Source organism: Protomyctophum parallelum (assembly GCF_964188405.1).
Source record: "Protomyctophum parallelum genome assembly, chromosome: 2".
Taxonomy (NCBI): Eukaryota; Metazoa; Chordata; class Actinopteri; order Myctophiformes; family Myctophidae; genus Protomyctophum; species Protomyctophum parallelum.
In genome coordinates this window covers 47216566-47237317 of record NC_139699.1, presented here as the reverse complement: position 1 = coordinate 47237317, position 20752 = coordinate 47216566, and the positions used below count along the sequence as shown (strand labels likewise).

The 20752-nt window shown below is 41.3% G+C and overlaps 1 protein-coding gene across 1 annotated transcript in view; it reads right to left on the bottom strand.

Annotated features, from left to right (window-relative positions):
- The window catches only part of brsk2b (BR serine/threonine kinase 2b), a gene marked incomplete at its 3' end in the record, with an annotated part of 137228 nt that overhangs the window by 33359 nt on the left and 83117 nt on the right, over positions 1–20752 (bottom strand). The window contains exons 3-7 of the mRNA XM_083759332.1: positions 11871–11956; positions 7390–7530; positions 5332–5448; positions 2900–2933; positions 2425–2493 (exon numbers count right to left, since the gene is read on the bottom strand). Of these exons, the coding sequence (XP_083615458.1) occupies positions 2425–2493; positions 2900–2933; positions 5332–5448; positions 7390–7530; positions 11871–11956 (447 nt within the window). The remainder of the gene's footprint in view (positions 1–2424; positions 2494–2899; positions 2934–5331; positions 5449–7389; positions 7531–11870; positions 11957–20752) is intronic.

Sequence of the window (20752 nt, the reverse complement as noted above, 5' to 3'; positions counted from 1 at the left end):
GTATACTGTAAACATGTTAAAATGAATAGGTATACTGTAGGGCCCTAACATTTTGTCGGAGGAAGAGTGCATTTCAGTGTGGCACTATAGCTGGCCTCGAACCATAGAGTGATGAAAAGGATAGAGACCGAACCATAGAGTGATGAAAAGGATAGAGACCGAACCATAGAGTGATGAAAAGGATAGAGACCGAACCATAGAGTGATGAAAAGGATAGAGACCGAACCATAGAGTAATGAAAAGGAACCAGAGCGCTAGCCCCGCCCCCCGCTATTCATTTCAATGGAAGTTGCTCAGTGAGCGTTTTGAAGCACCCGGAAGACTGCCGGAAGTACAATTATAACTCAACGGCTCAATGACAAGATAGCACATTTTACGGGGGCATACGCCTCTTACACAGTGCTAAATCCCCCAAATTACGGATTTATAGTGCCTCCGACGCAAGATAGAGCCCATATAGTCCTTCCTTTATTGCCACATATACCGTTACACTTAAACTTACTCCAAGAAACTTTCAGCAAAAAGCTTAATCTCTGTAAGGAAACGATGTCGCAATACATGGAACGGTGTGGTGGATGCATCTCTCCTGATATAATTAGTGCGATGGTTAAGAATGAAAACAAAATAGAACAAATTAAAAAAAAACTTAAAATCAACTTGCCATACATTTTCCAGGGCCTGAAAATTGCCTTTTTGAAATTGAATGACCTTTTTCAGGTTTATAAAGACCATGGCATTTAATATCAGTGCGCATTAGAGTGTGGAGAGTGGGGGACCGACCACATTCAACGCAGGTCACACGGGGGGTCACCCCCAGAGATTGGGGTGGAACAATAGTTTGGTTTAGTGGGGGAAAAAAAAATGTATCCACGAAAATGCCAGGCGGATCAGTCGGCCCTCGTTTCAACCAGGCTATATACAATGACACTGTCATGCTTTTGTGTAGATGTAAATGCCCCTGTCAGGTGTTCCCGCTAAGATAATGTGGATCTGACATTCTGAAAGAGATCCATCATGGAAGTACGGTAATGATGAGGTAAGCCCGGTGTCAGAGGAGCCAGACGACACTGCCCCTCTCTGCACCCCCCCTCCCCCCAGCTGGGGAGTTGGGGTTTTATGGTATAATGACCGATAGGGCTTCTCATTCGAAAGGACCACGTTTCAGAGACGGAGAACAGATGGCTGTTGACACGGTGTGAAGAAGAATAATAACTAAAGGAAAAGCTGAAGGAGGAAGATCTATCTTCACATGATGGCTGGGCTGATGTGCTCAATCTTAATGAAGAAGAGGGAAAGACAAGTCTGGAGTCTTGTGTCACTGTCATGTGTCAGCGGTGAGCGGTGAGCATGTTGGTGCAACTGAGCGGCTCAGTGTAATATACTGTATGTATACTGTGAAGCAATTTGTTTGAAAATCACGCCACAGATATGACTGGTTGGCTGTCTGGGGGAAAAAAGCCACTACATATATTAGTATAATTGATTACAATTTAGTTTAGACTTGACTTTATTTCTTTTTCACAATCGGTGTGAAGTTTGTGAACTTTACAATCAAGGCTAAATTCAACTCGTGAAAAGGTATACAGAGGATATGTACTGTATATTGATGTGTACCATCATAGGAGCAAGCTGGACAATATAGCAAAGAAAACATCCTCTCACAATGTCTGTAAAAAAAACCAATCTGGAAATAATTTAAAAATAAATGATGGTAGTGGAGAGAGACTCCGAAGAAATCTCCAATATTGAGTGATGGGGTGACATTCTCAGTCACCTGAGGTGACTGACATTCTCAGTCACCTTGGATGTGCACTTTTCAACAACCAATGACCATCCCATTTCCACAGATTGAAATGCAGATGTCGCGTTGGCCACTGTTCAAGCACTAGCCAGCTAAGTTAGACCTTACCTCGTGTGACTGAAGCTTCTGCAATCTGTGCCCCAATAACGAATCCTCTTTCATAGACACTTTGATGTTTTCCTCCTGCCAAAATCGAGATCAACTGGACCTGATCCGCATTTATACATGCCCCCCCAGAGCATGATAGGATGTTAATTACTTGAATCGGACATGAATTAATTAAAGGCCCGGTGAATCATGATTTTCACGTTTGGAGTTGCAGTCTTATAGCAGTTCATACTTTGAGCTGAACATTAAGCCATTCTGGGCACTATGTTATGCTTTAGCTATTGAAAAATAGCAGATCTACAAGCTTTTGTAGGTCTGCTATTTTTTTTAAATCAAAGAGCGACAGACATAGAAGACATTTTTTGAATTTGATCTCGGGCCAGAATGGAAAACTGTCAGGATGTCGAAGACATTTTTTTAATCTGATCTCGGGTCAGAATGGAAAACTGTCGGGATGTAGAAGACATTGTTAGAATCTGATCTCAGGTCAGAATGGGTTAAGCGCCGTCACTCACCACTAAAAGTGCAAACAGGATGACTCCGCAGCTCCACGCGTCGGCTTTCCTTCCATCATACTTCTCTCCCTGCAGGGCCAGGCAACGAGAGAGAGAGAGAGAGAGAGAGACAGAGAGACAGAGAGAGAGAGGCAGACAGACAAGATGAGACTCCATAGTCCATACTCACTAAACCCATTATTAGTACAGAGTACATTCATTCACTGCGGCACAATCGTGTCTAAAATAACTTCATGAAACACAGTGACTTGACATTGGGAACATCGTGCATCACTTTAAGATGACGTTTACACGTGATGACAGACAAGTGCACCGCTATACTCGCTGAATACAGAGCCGAGAGGAAGGAGTCACATTAACAGACAGCCACTCTGGAGAAGAATGTGGTTGGAGGCATCCATTACATTATGAAACAGAAAGTGGAGCGGAGAGAGAGAGAGAGAGAGAGAGAGAGATAAAGAGAGGGTGCACTTACCCTGATGACCTCTGGGCAAGCATAGTGTGGAGATCTGTGAAAAGAGAATTTATACTGTGAGACAAGAAGACACATGACACAACACATGCCAACGCACACGCACACGCACACGCACACACACACACACACACACACACACACACACACACACACACACACACACACACAGTATAAGTATTGCCCACACACTGTTGTGTGACAAGAAATGCCCTAAATGCAGGTCCTTAAGACGATGGCATCCCAATGCCGCATAAAGCAACAGCATATGCATTTTGGAAGTGTTCATTTATATCATATTAATGTTAAGCCCATTGCTTATCCTGACGTCTGGTGTAGCTAGATGTGGCTTACATCAAAAGGCCTGTCTTGACCTAATCAATCATTTTGCACATTGATGGCATTTTGTCCCGACCAGGGTGTCCGCGAGACTGTCCCTGTCTCTCAGCTGGGTGGCGAGTGTACTTACGGCATAAATGCTAAATAATATACAATTCATATCAGATATTGCCCACTGCAAGTTAAAGGACCACTTCACCACTTTTCAACCTATCTTCATAAAATAGGTCCTCACTAATAATCATGAAAAAAATGGCGCAATTCTTTTCTACTCGGTCTGTTTCTCATAGGAGGGCTGGGGGCAGTTCAGAAACCGTCTTCCAGTGACATCATCGATGGGGAATACAAGCTAATAGAAACTGCAGGCTTTCTAGTCCTGAAAAGTTGCAATGTGAAAATGGAAGCCATCGTTCTCACGATAATGAAAATCTGCCTAATGATGATGTCACTGGAGGACGGTTTCTAAACTGCCCACAGCCCTCCTATGAGACACAGACTGAGTGGAAAAGAATCGTGCCATTTTATCATGTTTATTAGTGAGGACCTATTATATGAAGATAGGTTGAAAAGTGGTGAAGTGGTCCTTTAATAAACTGCATAATATGTCGCACAAAATTATTTATTGTGCTCACAATATGCCCGGCTTAGCCTCTTCGTCATCACAATAATAATGAGCCTAAAGTGACTAATGGATCCATTTGTTATGAAGAGAAGCATGACTGTTCTGACACAGTGGGAGCATGGAGGGAGTACTGTACTTAAGTACAATTTTGAGGTATTTATACTTTACTTGAGTATTTCCAATTTCCAGTACTTCTACTCCGCTACACCTCAGAGGCAAAGTTTGTACTTTTACTCCACTACAATTATTTGAAAACTTTAGTTACTTTGGCGAAAACATACATGAACCATTTCAACCCTATACATTTTGGCCATTTGAAAATAGCCGATTTCAATTCCGTACTTCTACTTGTAACGAAGTAGTTCTAAATTGCAGTATTGGTACTTTTAGTTAAGTAAAACAATTGAGTACTTTTTCCACCACTGGTAAACGTGACTGTTCTGACACACAGTCGGGGGGACGCCGCTACATCCCAGCGTCCTCGCAGTGCTGCAAACACAACCCTGTGTAAACACGCACTCCATCATTGCCAGCGTTGTATTTAATTATGCTAATATTATGCAAACGCGGTCAATTTGCACTAGTCAAACATAGCCGTGTCAGAGCACCGCTAACTGCAAACTAATTATACCAGAACATGGTTTTCACGCCATCGCCAGGGGCAAGGTGTCCACAGTCGTGCCTGAGTGACATTTAATAAATTCCGTTAGATGGAAGGTTGTGTAAAAGGGCAGTGTAGCCGATACTTCACGCGGGGTGGGCGGGGTATTTTTTTGCGATTTCATCTAATGCGGTCGCCTAATTAAAACAATTCACATCATTGAGATAAGAGAGGACAATAGTGGAATAGACACTTCCAAAAGACCCAGGGATTTTTTTTGCAGTGACAACACGGCCCTTGTTTCTTTGCCACTCTTATGTGAAGACCTATTGTGCTTTGTACAGTGTTTTTGGCCAGCGTTGAAGTACTTCTGATTGTCTCTGTTGTTTACGTCTCAAATTCTGCACCGTTTCCATGCAACCCACACGGCCCTGTGCTAAGTAGGCTAGCTCGTTATCAGACAAACACTGACAAGACACGGTTTAGAGGAATATGGAAGGTTATATTTGTTGCATTCAGAAACGTTTTATGTATGGCAATCTGGCAACAAAGAAATAATTTTATGAAATGCATTGATGATGTGACTATTTACTATGCAAGATAGTGGAGATGCGGTGTGTAAACGACATGGCTTTCTAAACATATCTGTTCAACGCAAAATACTGTGTTCAAGTTCAGGAGACTTAGGGAAAAAAACGCAATTCTCCTGAATGCTGCCTTCCGGCATGGCATGGAAAGGAGTGGCATTTGCATTTCTTTCACCATAGTAAACGCTGCATTGGTGGCCTGGAAAGGGCAGTTGTTTTACAGACGGGGTAAAAGGGCAGGGTGCTGCTGAAGCCCCCTTTGATGTCCATGTGTGCACCAACTCACCCACAGCTGGTCTCCAGTAGACTGTCCCCGACCTGCAGTGACGCCATGCCAAAGTCTGCTATCCTGATGTTGTTCTTCTCGTCCAGCAGCAGGTTCTCTGGCTTCAGATCTCTGTGGCTGTAGGAAGTGAACACAGAAGAAGTGACGCGTACGTTGTGAGCTTGTAGATCGGCTATTTTCAGCAAGTGTAAAAAACAGTCATTATACGACCCAAAGCCCGCCGAAATACATTTTAGACGACTAAAATCGTATGATAGCCTATTTAGTCGACTAAAACTAGACTAAACACTAAAACATTGTCTTTTACAAGCTAAGAGAATGACAGCGTTGACCTGGAAGAGGCCAGACAAACCAAGTATTATACAGTGGTTCAGGGAATTGTCTTTATGTTTACCTTTGGAAAATATTGCATACATTCTTAACCCATTCTGGGCGGGAACCCATATTGGTATCTTACCCCCTCAGGCCGGGAACCCATATGTGGGTTCTGTACAGTATGTACAGTATTCAAAAATGTAATTTTTTTGATGCTGCTATATAAATATTTGAAGTTTTTCAGAAACCTTACGTCAGGATTTAGAGGCGTTTTTAGAATCGGCCTTAGGCCTACAAACAAGAAATGTTTCAGGAGGTGTGGGGCCGTTTTTATAAGATACATAAAGAACAATAATTTGTCACATTTAATGGATGGAGCTGAAGAGGAGTAGTGCTGCTGTTGTTGTTTTTTGTTTGTTTTTTGGTTATTGTTGTTCTGCTTTCTTTATATCAGTAATTGTCTTGTAATGTTCATTGTTGTTTTTTTGTATATTTGTATTGTCATTTGTGTGTAAAAAAGGAAAATAAATACATTGTTGAAAAAACAAAAACATTCCAGGTTACTAAAACTAAATGAAAACTATTCAAGAGTCTATGACTAAAGGGCCTTGCAAACGGGGTGCGAGGAACACACACGTTGTTGCCTGGATCAACGACAGGTCTGCTACAGCATTGGGACTGCAAAACTAACATGTTGCTGCCAAAAACAACACTAATAATAATCAGGGATGCCTTTCATCTTTCAAATTGCTTTTCTTTGTATAAAGCAATCTCGGATGCCCTTCAAATGAAAGGAAGTGCTTGGCTATTAGGAGGTGTTGTCTTGACTTGTTGTCAAATCTCTAATGGACTAGATCTGCAATCAACGGCTCCTCCAGAGTCATTAGATGCTGACAATGCACTTTGTCAAAATCAAGACACAGTTTGTCACTGCCGTGTGCGCAGATAAACACTTCATGAGAAAGGCTGAAACCATCTGGTCCTCATTCATTTTTACTATGAGAGAGAACCAATGGGGCTGTAAGCATGATATATATGTGTGAGAGGCTTATATTGTGATTATAAATACTGTACCATCCACATAGAGCTACATCTTTCACTTCGGGGTGTAATGGTATGGGGCAGCAGTAGGCTACTGCAGTGTTGTTTTCGTCGACCAAAACTATGACGGAAAATGTCCGTCGACTACCTGTTTTTCACTGACGAAAACTAAATGAAAACTAAGCTATGATGACTAAAACTAAGGCTATTATGTTGACAATTTCGTCAACGAATAAAAACTAGACTAAAATGTTAGGAAGGGACTATAGTGGACAAGAGATCCAGTATAAGTCACTTTACACTTGGTTGCATGCTGAAAATAGCAGATCGGCTATTTTCAGCAAGTGAAAAAGAAAAACTGTCATTACGACGGCATCAAGGCCCGCCAACATACATTTTGTTCGACTAAATCAACTGTAGATTTAGTCGACTAAAATATCATGACATTTAGTCGACTAAAACTAGACTAACACTAAAACATTTCAGGTGACTAAAATGTGACTAAAACTAAAATGAAAACTATTCAAGAGACTAAAAAACTAAAATCAAAATGTGCTGCAGCTTTTGGCTGGAGACCCGGGAAACGAAATCCCCGTTAATTTTTCCTCATAGACTTTTCAGAAAGTATTTATTTAAAGATGTTTACGGCGCGGACAAAGCCAGCTCTTGTCGTGACAGTGAATGTGTGTGTGACTGACTGACCATATGGAGTGACTGTGGCAGAAGTCCAGGGCGGAGATGATCTGTCTGAAGAACTTCCTGGCCTCTTTGGGCGTCAGCCGGCCTTTCTTCACCAGGTAGTCGAACAGCTCGCCCCCCGACACGTGCTCCAGCACCAGGTACCTGCAGAGAAGACAAAACACCTTCAAATAAGGGACGCATGCATTGGCCACGGGCCGTGGCTCAGCGGTCCAGGCACCTTGGCTGGTATAGTCCAAGTCTGGCAGTGTGCCGCGGGTTCGACTCCCGATCCCGACGGCCTTCACTGCATGTCACCCCCCCCATCTCTCTCCCCCATTTCCTGTCAGCCTACTGTCTGTCCCTCTATAAAAACATATAATAACCCATTCTGACCTGAGATCAGATTCATACGAGGTTTCCACTGGACACACACTGGTCTGATTAACCCATTCTGACCTGAGATCAGATTCTAAAAATGTCAGTCGTTTTTTTTAGATTTTTCAAAAATAGCAGACCTACAAGCTCGTATCGCGCCACTATGAGCTTGTAGATCTGCTATTTTTCAATAGCTAAAGCATAACATGATGCTAACACCAAAATGGGTTCCCGTTCAGAATGGGATAAACAATAAAGGCGAAAGCCACCAAAACAAACATCATTTAATTTGTTGACAAAACAAATATATTATATATATTTAGTCATAGTTTTAGTCATCATCGATTAGTCTTCATGTAGCTTCCATGTAGTTTTCGTCAGTGGAAAAAGGTAGTCGACGAACATTTTTCGTCTTAGTTTTAGTCGACGAAAACAATAGCATTTTTGTCTAATCAAAGGCTCAAAGCACCTGCGCGCTGCTTGGTTTTGTACCATATCCAACACGGCATTTATTAATTTATTATATATATAATTCCTTGCTTAATCATTTTATTCATTTATTGTATACATATTCCCTTGCTTAATCATTTTATTCATTTATTGTATATATATTCCCTTGCTTAATCATTTTATTCATTTATTGTATATATATTCCCTTGCTTAATCATTTTATTCATTTGACTTTTTTCCCCTTTTTAAATGTTTACTACATTAATCTTCTGATATTACACTTTTCTAAACCAGAATAAAGAACCTTGATCTTCCCCCAGACATTGAATTTGTGAAAGCATTTAAACACAGATAACATCGCGGTCAAAGTATACATTAGATTAACCCATTCTGGGCGGGAACCGGCCCCTTTTGGTGTTTTAAGCATTATGATATACTTTAGCCATTGAAAAATAGCAGATCTACAAGCTCGTAGCGCGCCACTCGCTTGTAGGTCTGCTATTTTTTTTTAATCGTGAAAATGTGGCGAAAATCTTTGAATATATAATCTTTCAGAGCCAAAGTTTTTAACTCAAATCTTTGCTTCTGGGAGAGGGGTCCCTGGAACAACATATTTTCAGATGGGGGTCGGAGGCCAATTACATATAATTATAATATATATATATATATAATACATACAATACACATACATACATACACATACAATACATATACAATATATATAATAATATATATACAATACATATAATAATAATCTTGGGCGTCCCTTGACATGAAAATGTTTGAGAACCACTGACACAGACACATAGGGTTTAACCCTGTGAGAACCACTGACACAGACACATAGGGTTTAACCCTGTGAGAACCACTGACACAGACACATAGGGTTTAACCCTGTGAGAACCACTGACACAGACACATAGGGTTTAACCCTGTGAGAACCACTGACACAGACACATAGGGTTTAACCCTGTGAGAACCACTGACACAGACACATAGGGTTTAACCCTGTGAGAACCACTGACACAGACACATAGGGTTTAACCCTGTGAGAACCACTGACACAGACACATAGGGTTTTTCAGAGAACCGTCAGGATTTTGAAGACATTTTGTAGAATCGTTCCCAAGTCAAAATGTGTTAATGTACTGTATCTCTCCCTATACGCTTCTAATGATCTGTGCAACATTCCACCAGCTGCAGGGCATTAACTGTAGCCGTCGTGGGTTTTTGATCCAGTTCATAGAGAAAACGACCATGGTGTATTATATATAATATATGTACAGGCTACCCGTGGTCAAAAAGCTTGCCTCCATCTACCCAATCCATTCGTCTTGCAGACAGCACTGATCCCATGGCTGTATAAAGGCAAACTGACTTTTCTGGGATTTCCACTCCCTCGCCTTCCTTTCCACCACTTCCTGATTTATTCGCAGATTAAGGGGTCTGCTCAAGCGTTTACCTGTCAGAGCTATTTAAATTAGAGCCGCGTTCGCATATGATTTGTGAGTGTGGTGTATATATTCAGAGCGCGACAACGCTCCCCCCCCCCTCGTTGCAATATTAGGAAAACAAATTCCCGCTCTCCGTCCGTGTGTCGACGGCAGTGCCTTGATCAATTATTGAACAGCACATTAAGCTGTGCCACTGGGGCACGGGCTACTGCGTGGATTAATGAACACAATAAAACATGGCTATACATTAAAGCTCCATGCTAGCGGGAGGAAGGGACTCATAGGAATGAAACATTACATGCGATGATCAAGTTCCCTGCAGCAAAGAGATGATGACTCCATGGATGTAACAACAACATTAAACCACGAGTCCACGAGTGCATCTCTAATTGTTCCACATGGTTGTCAGTGTGTCACGGACACTAGTGGTGAGGACGATATGTAAACAGTTTTCATTTGTAGCGTTACCAGTAAATGTGTGTTGAATTGTTAAAATATGGTGTGTGTGTGTGTGTGTGTGTGTATGGGTCTGTGTGTGTCTGTCTGTCTGCGTGTGTGTATGTTTGTAATGCACGTAATTCGAGAACCGAATTTGACTCCAAATTCGATACACTAATAAAGAATAATATTTTTGTAATAATAATATATCTGAAAAAGGCACCCCTTTTTCAGATTCTTCCGCTGTATAGTGAGAGCTTATCTGTACTTATCTGTATCTGAGTTTTCAAAGTGTGACATTCTTGAGTTCTCCGGTTGCTTTGAGCATGCTAGTGATGATTAGGCACCAGATCCAAGCAGCCAAGAAGGGACAAAAGAGACCTCTATGTCATCTTTCCTCCACCCCTCCCAATGCCTTTGGCTCAGTTCCCCATGAAACTCCTCTGGGAATCCTTCAGCTTTTTCCATGTAGCAGAACCCATCACTATACGCTTCAGAGCGAGCGGGAACCCCTTTTCGGGTTTTAAGAATTATGTTATACTTTTAGCCATTGAAAAATAGCAGATCTACAAACTCATAGCGAGCTTGTACATCTGCTATTTTTGAAAAATCGTGAAAACCTGCCTCAAACCTTTGAATATATATATTTCAGAGTGAACGTTTTTAACTCAAATCTTCGCTTCTGGGGGTGGGGTTCCTGGAATGACATATTTTCAGATGGGGGGTCGGCGGCCAAATGCAAATGCATAGTTTTTGGTTTGATTGGTTGAAACAGCCTAATCAAAACAAAGAATTCAGCTGCTCTGTTCTCCAACTTCTCCCAGAGTCGGTGGCTATAGGCTAGCTAGTTTCTTGGGACATTTGTGGTCGTAGTGACTACACCTGCGATTTTCTTAGTTTTAAGGGTTAACTGTTGTATAATTGCAATATTACACTTGAGGGGGTGGTTTAACGTCATTAATGCACTTCTGCGATGCTGCGGGAACGAGGCCGCAGGGCGAATTCCGAAATTGCATTAACCCATTTTGGGGCGGGAACCCCTTTTGGTGTTAGCATTATGTTAGCTTTAGCTATCGAAAAATAGCAGCTCTACAAGCTCATAGCGCGCCACCGAGTGGCGCGCTACGAGCATGTAGGTCTGCTATTTTTGAAAAATCGAAGAACGACTGACATAGAAACATAGCTTTTTCAGAAAACTGTCAGGATTCAGAAGACAATTTTAGAGTCTGATCTCAGGTCAAAATGGGTCAAGTAAAGCATTCAAACAGCAAGCTCAGTAGACTCACTTTGGAGTCTGCAGGACACACAGAGGAAATAGCAGGTTCTTCTAAGCTCTTTGGACAGATAGTAACTCATGACTTACAGGTACTTCTAAGCCCTTTGGACAGATAATAACTCATGACTTACAGGTACTTCTTATCTTTGGACAGATAGTAACTCATGACTTACAGGTACTTTTTATCTTTGGACAGATAGTAACTCATGACTTACAGGTACTTCTTATCTTTGGACAGATAGTAACTCATGACTTACAGGTACTTCTTATCTTTGGACAGATAGTAACTCATGACTTACAGGTACTTCTTATCTTTGGACAGATAGTAACTCATGACTTACAGGTACTTCTTATCTTTGGACAGATAGTAACTCATGACTTACAGGTACTTCTTATCTTTGGACACATAGTAACTCATGACTTACAGGTACTTCTTATCTTTGGACAGATAGTAACTCATGACTTACAGGTACTTCTTATCTTTGGACAGATAGTAACTCATGACTTACAGGTACTTCTTATTCTCGTAGACATCGTGCAGCTTCAAGACGTGGGGATGTTCTATGAGTTTCAGGATGGCAATCTCTCGCTCCACCTGTGGTGAGAAAGAGAGGGACAGAACAGAGAGACACAAAGAGACGAGAGATGTTGAGTGGTTCTGAACATATTACAATAGTAATGACGTCATCGTTGGGAGAAAGGGATGAGACCATGTTTGTGGCTCATTGTATGGTTGTGCATTGCCGCACGCACTAGAAAGACATTTTGTATGTCATTTTTATATTCATTTCAGTGTTTAGCTCATGCAAACAAACATCAAGCAATGAGTAAGACAGACAGCATTTAGGCATTTCCTATAGCCGCAGAAAACGGTGTAAATACTAAAGTGACAGTTTTTGCAGTAGCCTCCTCGGTACCCATGAGGCTTTTAGTTTTGTTCGCATTCGCATTCTCAAAAAGAAAAGGATTAGGATCCACCGGCTGTTTTCGCCAACCCCTCTACACGCTGCGACGCGTTGTGAGCTTGTAGATCAGCTATTTTCAGAGAGTGTAAAATCAGCCATTACGACGACGGCGTCAAGGCCCGACAAAATACATTTCAGTCGACTAAATCAACTGTCGATTTAGTCGACTGAAATCTTATGATGTTTAGTCTATACTAAAACTAGACTAAACGCTAAAACATTCATGGTGACTAAAATGTGACTGAAACTAAATTGAAACTATTCAAGAGACTATGACTAATACCCAGTGGATATCAACACAACTGGCACGGTGCCACGTGTACTCATGCAGCAACAGTATTATACGTGCAAGCCTTGGCACTTGGCAGTATATAAACCCTTGAATGATGAAGTTCTACAACTGCTCCCAGCAGTTTGTATGGCGATGCGGACGGACGGAGGCCGCCATGCCGTGGAGCGGACCATATGGAGAAGGAGCCGGTCTGTTAGGCCGCTCACCGCCCGTCACACACGCAAAGGGACTCTGTTGTGACTCCAGCAAGTTGGCCGTGTGATGCCGCACAGCAGGCTCACTGTCATTAGTCAGAGCCAATCAGGCTCCAGGACCCCCCCCCCCCCCCCCCCCCACATAGCAGCAGAGCCTCTCTCTTTGATGTCCAAAAGCTTAATATTGCTCGCGGCATAAAGGGTAATTCCCCTTTGGTTAAAATATGTTGGCTTTCCACACGGGAGACCCGGGTTCGATTCCCGGGGCGTCGTCTCAATATTATGCGTGCACGCACACGCGCACACGCACACATACACACACACACACACACACACACAAGCATTACGCACTGCTTAACGTCAACTACTGTAATTATGTATATAATTATCATTATACTATAATTCAGAAACACTGCCGTATCTCCTCACCACCTGCACCAATCGCTCCCACTTTTCACACAGGCATTGACCATAATAATATGGAGGGCGTAACGAAGCCCTTTTTCCAATTCAACAAATTATAAATTAATAATGCATTCATTAGTAAATTAAAAATGCGAAAACGCACCCAGGGCGCAGTACCCCCCACGGTCACAAGGGGGTGGGGGGCAATATCTCACAACGGGTAAGGGCTAGTGTATATAATTCTAGGACCCTTAGAATTATTATGTATTTGGCCGCCAACCCCCATCTGAAAATATGTTGTTCCAGGGACCCACCCTCCCAGAAGCAAAGATTTGAGTTAAGAAACGTTCGCTCTGAAAGAATATATATTCAAAGATTTGCGCCACATTTTCACAGTTTTTCAGAAATAGCAGAACTACAAGTTCTGGGCTTGTAGAGCTGCTATTTTTTAATAGCCAAAGTATAATATATTATGTTATACTTTGGCTATTGAAAAAAGGTAATAATGCTTAAAAACACAAAAAGGGGATTCCCTTTCAGAATGGGCTAAGAGGAACAGATGGTAATCCTCCATTCAACCATAATCGTAATCACTACAATATTTTTCTTCTTCTTATAATATCAAAAATTTACGAGAAGAAAAAGTCAAATTGATAAAAAAAAATTGACGCATTGTGAGCACGTATAGATCTGCCATTTTCCCATTTTTATTTTTCCCAAATAAGCATTCATTAATTGAAATCAAAAGTTGTGAAATGATCGCGACATTGATTTGACGTCATGTCATGCCGCCTCCCGGAACAACTCACTGTCACAATCAATGAGACGCCCCAGCTGAAACCAATTTGGTGTCTCTAGGCTGAGGCTAATCAAACTAATCCTAAATTCTATTGATTTGCCCGGGGCGAGGATTCCCATCACTAATGTTGTTTTCGTCGACTAATACTATGACGATTTTTTTTCCCTCGATTACCTTTTTCCACTAAATAAAAACTCAGCTATGATGACTAAAACTAAGACTAAATATATTGACAATTTCGTCAATGAATAAAAATTGGACTAAAATGTTAGGAAGGGACTATAGTGTACAAGATATCCAGTATAAGTCATTTTTACACTGCATTTGTACGCTCTCAGAGTTAAATTAGAATTGATTTTATAATATAAATGTGGGGGTCCCAGAGATAGAAATGTTATTAAATGGGGGTCCGTAGCATAATGCATGTCAAACTGGGGGTCCTTGAAATTAAATGGGTTGAGAATCCCTGCATATTCCTGGCATATCCTTTCAAATGGCTATTTATAGTGTCAATTTGGGGGTCCTTGACATGAAAACCACTGTTTGGGAACCACTGTACTATAGGACAGAGTGGTCGTTGAGGGAGTGTAAAATGAAACCAAATGGACCCGTTACATTATTGTTAAACATCTGCATGACATAATTCATTTACAAGAAGTCTACACAATTAGAGAATGTAAAATATTTTGTTATTTCGATCAACGTTTGCCTGTTTTCTCAATACAGCATCAAAATCTTTCTTCAGTTTTGGGTCTGCAATGCTATAAATCTCATTCTAAAACGGTTAGTCCCAATACTTGGCTGGGTACCGCCACGTGACCGTCGCAAATCTCACCGATAATCCACACCCTTCATCATTTTTCATCACTTTCTATCATTCCCAGCTGATCCCATGCATGTAGCTGTACTGGGAAGGGGAGCACTCGATTTGCCTTACAAGCCCCTGCCGCGCGGGCGTCTAAGCACCTCATAGGACTGTGAATGTGTGGCTCCGGGTGGCCTCGTATAAAGACACCAAGCGCCTCATATTCCCCCGTCACACTGGCTGACTAAAAAAAACGTGTAGCTACTTTTGTGAATTTAATAGTTTTGAGGTTAATATGCATTGCTACAGTATATGTGTGTAACCGTTTCAGAAAAGCAATAAACCACGCGAGGCCCCATAGCTTACCGTGGATTTTATAATGTGTGAGAGGGCTGGAGACACTCGTATCTCACCCATTATGAAATCCACGGTATAACCGGAGACCTCTTGCAGGCTCATTGCTTCATCAAATGGTGGTCCGTCCGTGGCTCAAATGCCAAATGAATAGTGGGGCCTTGATATGAAAAAGATTGAAAAACCTGTACTGTACTAAAGACCTTCAAGATTTTGATTATCTTTGGCCCATGGAGCTTTCAGAAGGTTTCCCCTTCCGTGACCATCATCATCCATCACCATTCTATCGTCCCAGACATTTTTGACATCTGAAAAAAAATTCTAAATATGAATTTAAACCATTTTTAACCCATGTCTGTTACATGCATTATGTAATAATTTAGATTTTGAAAAATAGCAGATCTACAAGCTCATAGCGCGCCACTGAGTGGCGCGCTACGAGCTTGTAGGTCTGCTATTTTTGAAAAATCGTGAAAATATGTTTTCAAGTGTGTTTTTAATTCAAATCTTTGCTTCTGGGGGGGTCCCATGGAACAACATATTTTCAGATGAGGGTCAATTACATATAATCTTGGGGGTCCTTGACATGAAAGTGTTTGAGAACGACTGACATAGAAACATAGGGTTTTTCAGAAAACTGTCAGGATTTAGAAGACATTGTTTTGTAGAATCGTTCCCAGGTCAAAATGGCTTAAGCACATGCTATACTTCTGTCTCATTTTACTTCAGACATGCGAGTCTCTGCATGCATGCAGACTCCCCACCCTGTGCCCACTTATGATGATGTCCGAGGGTCCCAGGAAAGGAGAAGGAAAATGTGAAATGGTATCTCATTCCCGAGGCCGGCCAGGGAATACATTCTAGAAGGATTCCCATTACAGTAACAAAACTGCAGCAGCACGGGCCGGCTGAGTTCCAACAACGTTATCGCCGAGAGCTCTCAACAGCATTGATCTGTTTTAGCTGCACTGTACAGAGAGAGGCTATTGCTTTGTTTAGGAAGAGACAGATCGAGCGGCCGTCGGGGGGGGAACCCGTGGTCCCTGGTTTGACCCCCCCGGTTCCTCCAGCTTGGTGTTGACGTGTCCCTAAAGCAGTAAACTTAACCTCCGACTGCTCCCTAGTGCTCCACCGTGCGGCTGCACGCCGCTCTAATATGTATGGGTCAAATGCAAGAGAAGTCATTTGACCCCCGGGATCACTACAAAAAAACCAATAACCAGCCGCAGTAGCATTATTGCTTTAATTATAGATAAGCTTGACATGGTACTAAAAAGTAACTTTTAGTCACACATCACAAACACAACCGTATACCAACCAACCAAACACTGGCACACCTCAGCCTGTCCAATTCAACACATCGTTGCTAACTCAAAACGAGTCACCTTGAAATCTGCAATCACTCATCATAAACTTCACGTTGCTATTTTAGTTTTTCTTTCTGCTACCTGGCAAACAACAGTGTGGCAGTGTTGATGTGAATAAAACAGATATTCTCCCTAGTTTTTCTCATGACATAATTATGCTTTCTCAGCGAAGATATTTGACGTTGTAGAGCAAAGAAAGAGTAACTACTAGTATAGAGCCCTGAGGGGCTCCGCTCAACCAAGTATAGGGTTTATTTAAGTGGTTAAGAACTGATCATTTTGCCTGTGTGTAGGACGCTGGTGCACAATAAAATGGCAAATGGACTTTCACAGGTATATTTGGTTCAAATTGGCTCAGGGGTAGAGTGCATGTTGGATGCTAACCGCAATGTTGCCAGTTTGAACCCTGTGGGCTCCTCCTGAGTTAGTGTCGAAGTGTCCTTGAGCAAGACGCTGAACCCCAAATTGCTCCCGATGTGCTGGTTGGTTTCCGCCGCCGTCTGTGTATATGAATGTGTGTGTGAATGGGTGAATGTAATGCACAATCTATGCAAAGCGCCTTGGATAAAGGCGCTATATAAATGCAACCATTTACCATAAAATAAATGCACCATTTACCACTAAGGAATGAATTAGCACTAAGGAATGTTCTGTGTTCACATTACAACACAGCAACACACAGGATTCTCCCAACGCTGTGACATCTAATTATTCTGTTTGCCATCGTCTGGCACACAGCGTATACTCCGTACAGTGTAATTAAGCACATGTACAAGGAAAATAGACCACCCTGCCTTGCCATCAACAACAAAAACATCTATTACCTTATTATGACCCATATGGTGCATTAATTCATAGTAATAAAGAACTACTTAGTAGGAAACGCAGTCACACAACATGCATATGCATGCGTGCGTGCGTACGTACGACATAGTTAAAGTGATACAAGGGCTTCTTATCGTCTCTATTATCCATGCACGTTTGCATGCACGCAGCATGTAAACCTTTATACAATTCAATCAAGTAACCATGGCGTCGGGACTGTTCCCAGAGGCATGCGTTGTTAGCTTAGGTGTCTCTTTCACAGACAAGGTTTTAATTGCAGCCTGTAGCAGCGGTCCGCTGTCGTCCAGGTTAACATCAATTTCAGGAACAAATCCCTCTTATTTGTGTATTAGTCACCTCAATCATCACCGTCTTCTCTCCGCATGCCCAACGCAATTAACACACAAGATCCCTGGCATGAAATCTGTCTTAATTAATTAGCTTTTTCACATGCATACATGTATATGTAAGCAAATACATAAACAAATACTATAATAAAATAATGACAGCATGTATCACTGGGTCGGTGGTTCGAATCCCGGCTCCTCCTGTCCACATGTCGAAGTGTCCTTGGGCAAGACACTGAACCCTACATTGCCTCCAATGAGTCGGTCGGTGTGAGCTCGCCACTGTCGGTGTGTGAATGTGGGAAGTGAGGACGGTGGCGTTGACTGTTCACCGCTTCACCTCCCAATGTATGAATGAATGAACCATTGTAAGACACTTTGAGCACTTGGAAAAGCGCTATAAAAATGCAATTCATTATGAATTCATTATAATATAATGTTTTATATATATTTTTTTACATTTCATATATGCGACCAGATTTGACTGGCACACTCTAGAGGCGAGAAACTTTTTTTTATCCAAAATGGGTTAACGGGCAGACTCTTCACAATCTAGAGCATGTCTGAAATAAGTGTCAGAGCTGAAATCGTAAATGTAAATATGAAATTAATGCTTAAAAATGCCCATTGGAAACATGCCAAAATGTTTTGCTCTTTATTAAATCAACGCTGGCGGTCGTTAAGAAGACCTTCATCTGGACGGACACCTTTCTTGGTTTTTCAAAGATACCCTTTTAACATTTTATATTTATAAAAATGATCATCAAAGTCACCAAAAGTCATCTCTGCCTGTTCCTCTGAGGCCAACATCATCAGCATCCTGGACACATAGTTCACCATCATTGGCAGTGATGTTTTTGGCAGCAAATTTTGATTTTAGTTTTAGTCATAGTCTCTTGAATAGTTTTTGTTTTGTTTTAGTCACATTTTAGTCACCTGGAATGTTTTAGTGTTAGTCTAATTTTAGTCGACTAAATATCATAAGATTTTAGTCGACTAAATCTACAATTGATTTAGTCGACTAAAATGTGTTTTCGCGGGCCTTGATGCCATCGTAATGACTGAAAATAGCCGATCTACAAGCTCACAACGCGTCGCAGCGCGATGTGTTGTGAGCTTGTATCGTCTATTTTCAGCATGCAACTAATTGTAAAATGACTTATACTGGATCTCTTCTCCACTAGTCCCTTCCTAACATTTTAGTCTAGTTTTTATTTGTTGACGAAATTGCCAGTATATTTAGTCTCAGTTTTAGTCATGTCATAGTTTTTATTTAGTTTCCATTTAGTTTCCGTCAGTGGAAAAAGGTCGTCTTAGTTTTAGTCGACGGAAACAACACTGCAGTACTGTATAGTCAGAATGCATACACTACACTGCACTTACATTTTCTGTGTTGTATATAGGCTACACTAACCCATCAAAAAGAACGCTAAAATAGACACATAACATAACATGGAGTGTAGATGTACTGTATATAGCATTTTAATTTAAAATCGAGATGCAATGCGTGTATAACAATGAGTTTATAATGACACACTTATACACAGTGTGCAGTCGTATACCTTGTATAACCAATTGTGCCCAGGACCTTATTTCTATTGCTTGTAGGTTCAATTCACAAGAGGAATACATGTTTATACTGTTGGTGGAACAAACCACGTCAGAATAATCATTATTACTCTTTTACATTCTCTCATTGTGTTGGTTTAGTATTTCATTGAAGTGTCTCGACATCTCATGCATGGCGGTTGCCCTGCCTCGCCTGCACACACAAGACACTAAATCCTTTCCTGCACGTCGTCCATAAAACAAATGACTTCATTACCACATACTCATTGGTATAACTCAAATGCAAAAAACTAATTATTGTACCAATTGCGCAATCAAAAAGCCAGCAAATTACACAAATCACAGCTGTAAATGGATATGTCTCAGTCTCTTAACGATGAGGTTTGTAAAGCACAACAACACTTTGGTAGAGGTATGGAAGACATCCATATACCACATCGGTATAACGTGACATTTCAAATTCAAGGACCCCCGTGTGGCGTGTGGGTCCCACTGTGTGCATGGTCTAAGAAGCGTATTGCTTTGCATATACTGTACATGATGTAGTGTACAATACATATGATGATCTCACACTCCTGTGGTGAGTTAACAAGGAGATAATGGACTCATAAAGTCTCTCTATCCTGCATCTGTTTTATTTTAGTCTACATATCTCTCTCTCTCTCTCTCTATCACAGCTGATTGGTCAATAGGCGACACACACACACACACACACACACACACACACACACACACACACACACACACAGAGTTTTGACAGTATGTCTTGTCTCCACTCTCGACAGAGGGTAAGCCATCAAGTATGCAAAAACAAAAACAAAAAATACATCATTTTGAATGGTCAATAAATACATAATCTGTAATGTTTGTGGGCCTTGTACCCTATCATTTCACCCATTTACAGTACGTTATGAGCCATTATCAACACAATGGTGATCATTCCTGTATTGTTTATATTAGCCCATTTAGGCCTGACGTCGAAATTTAAAAAATGTCTTCTAAATCATTTTTCTGATATATTTTCTATATCAGTGGTGCCCAATATTTCATATCAAGGACCCCAAAAATATATGTAATTGGCCGCCGACCCCCATCTGAAAATATGTCGTTCCAGGGACCCCCTCCCAGAAGCAAAGATTTTAGTTAAAAACGTTCTAAACGCTCTAAAAAGAATATATACTCAAAGATTTGCGGCAAACATTTGCACGATTTAAATAAAAGCAGATCTGCTATTTTTCAATAGCTAAAGTATAACGTAATGCTTGAAATGAAACACCAAAAGGGGTTCCCAGCTCCCGCCACCAGAATGAGTTAGTGTCTGAGCGTGTTAATGAAGTGAATGACTTTGACAGGGTATAAGTGTTGGTGACAAAATGAGACTGAACAACATGACCTTTCCATCGACGGAAGAGTCTCCCACCTTGTCGTTATACACACGGCCATCATGAACAGTGCTTTCCAGGGACGTG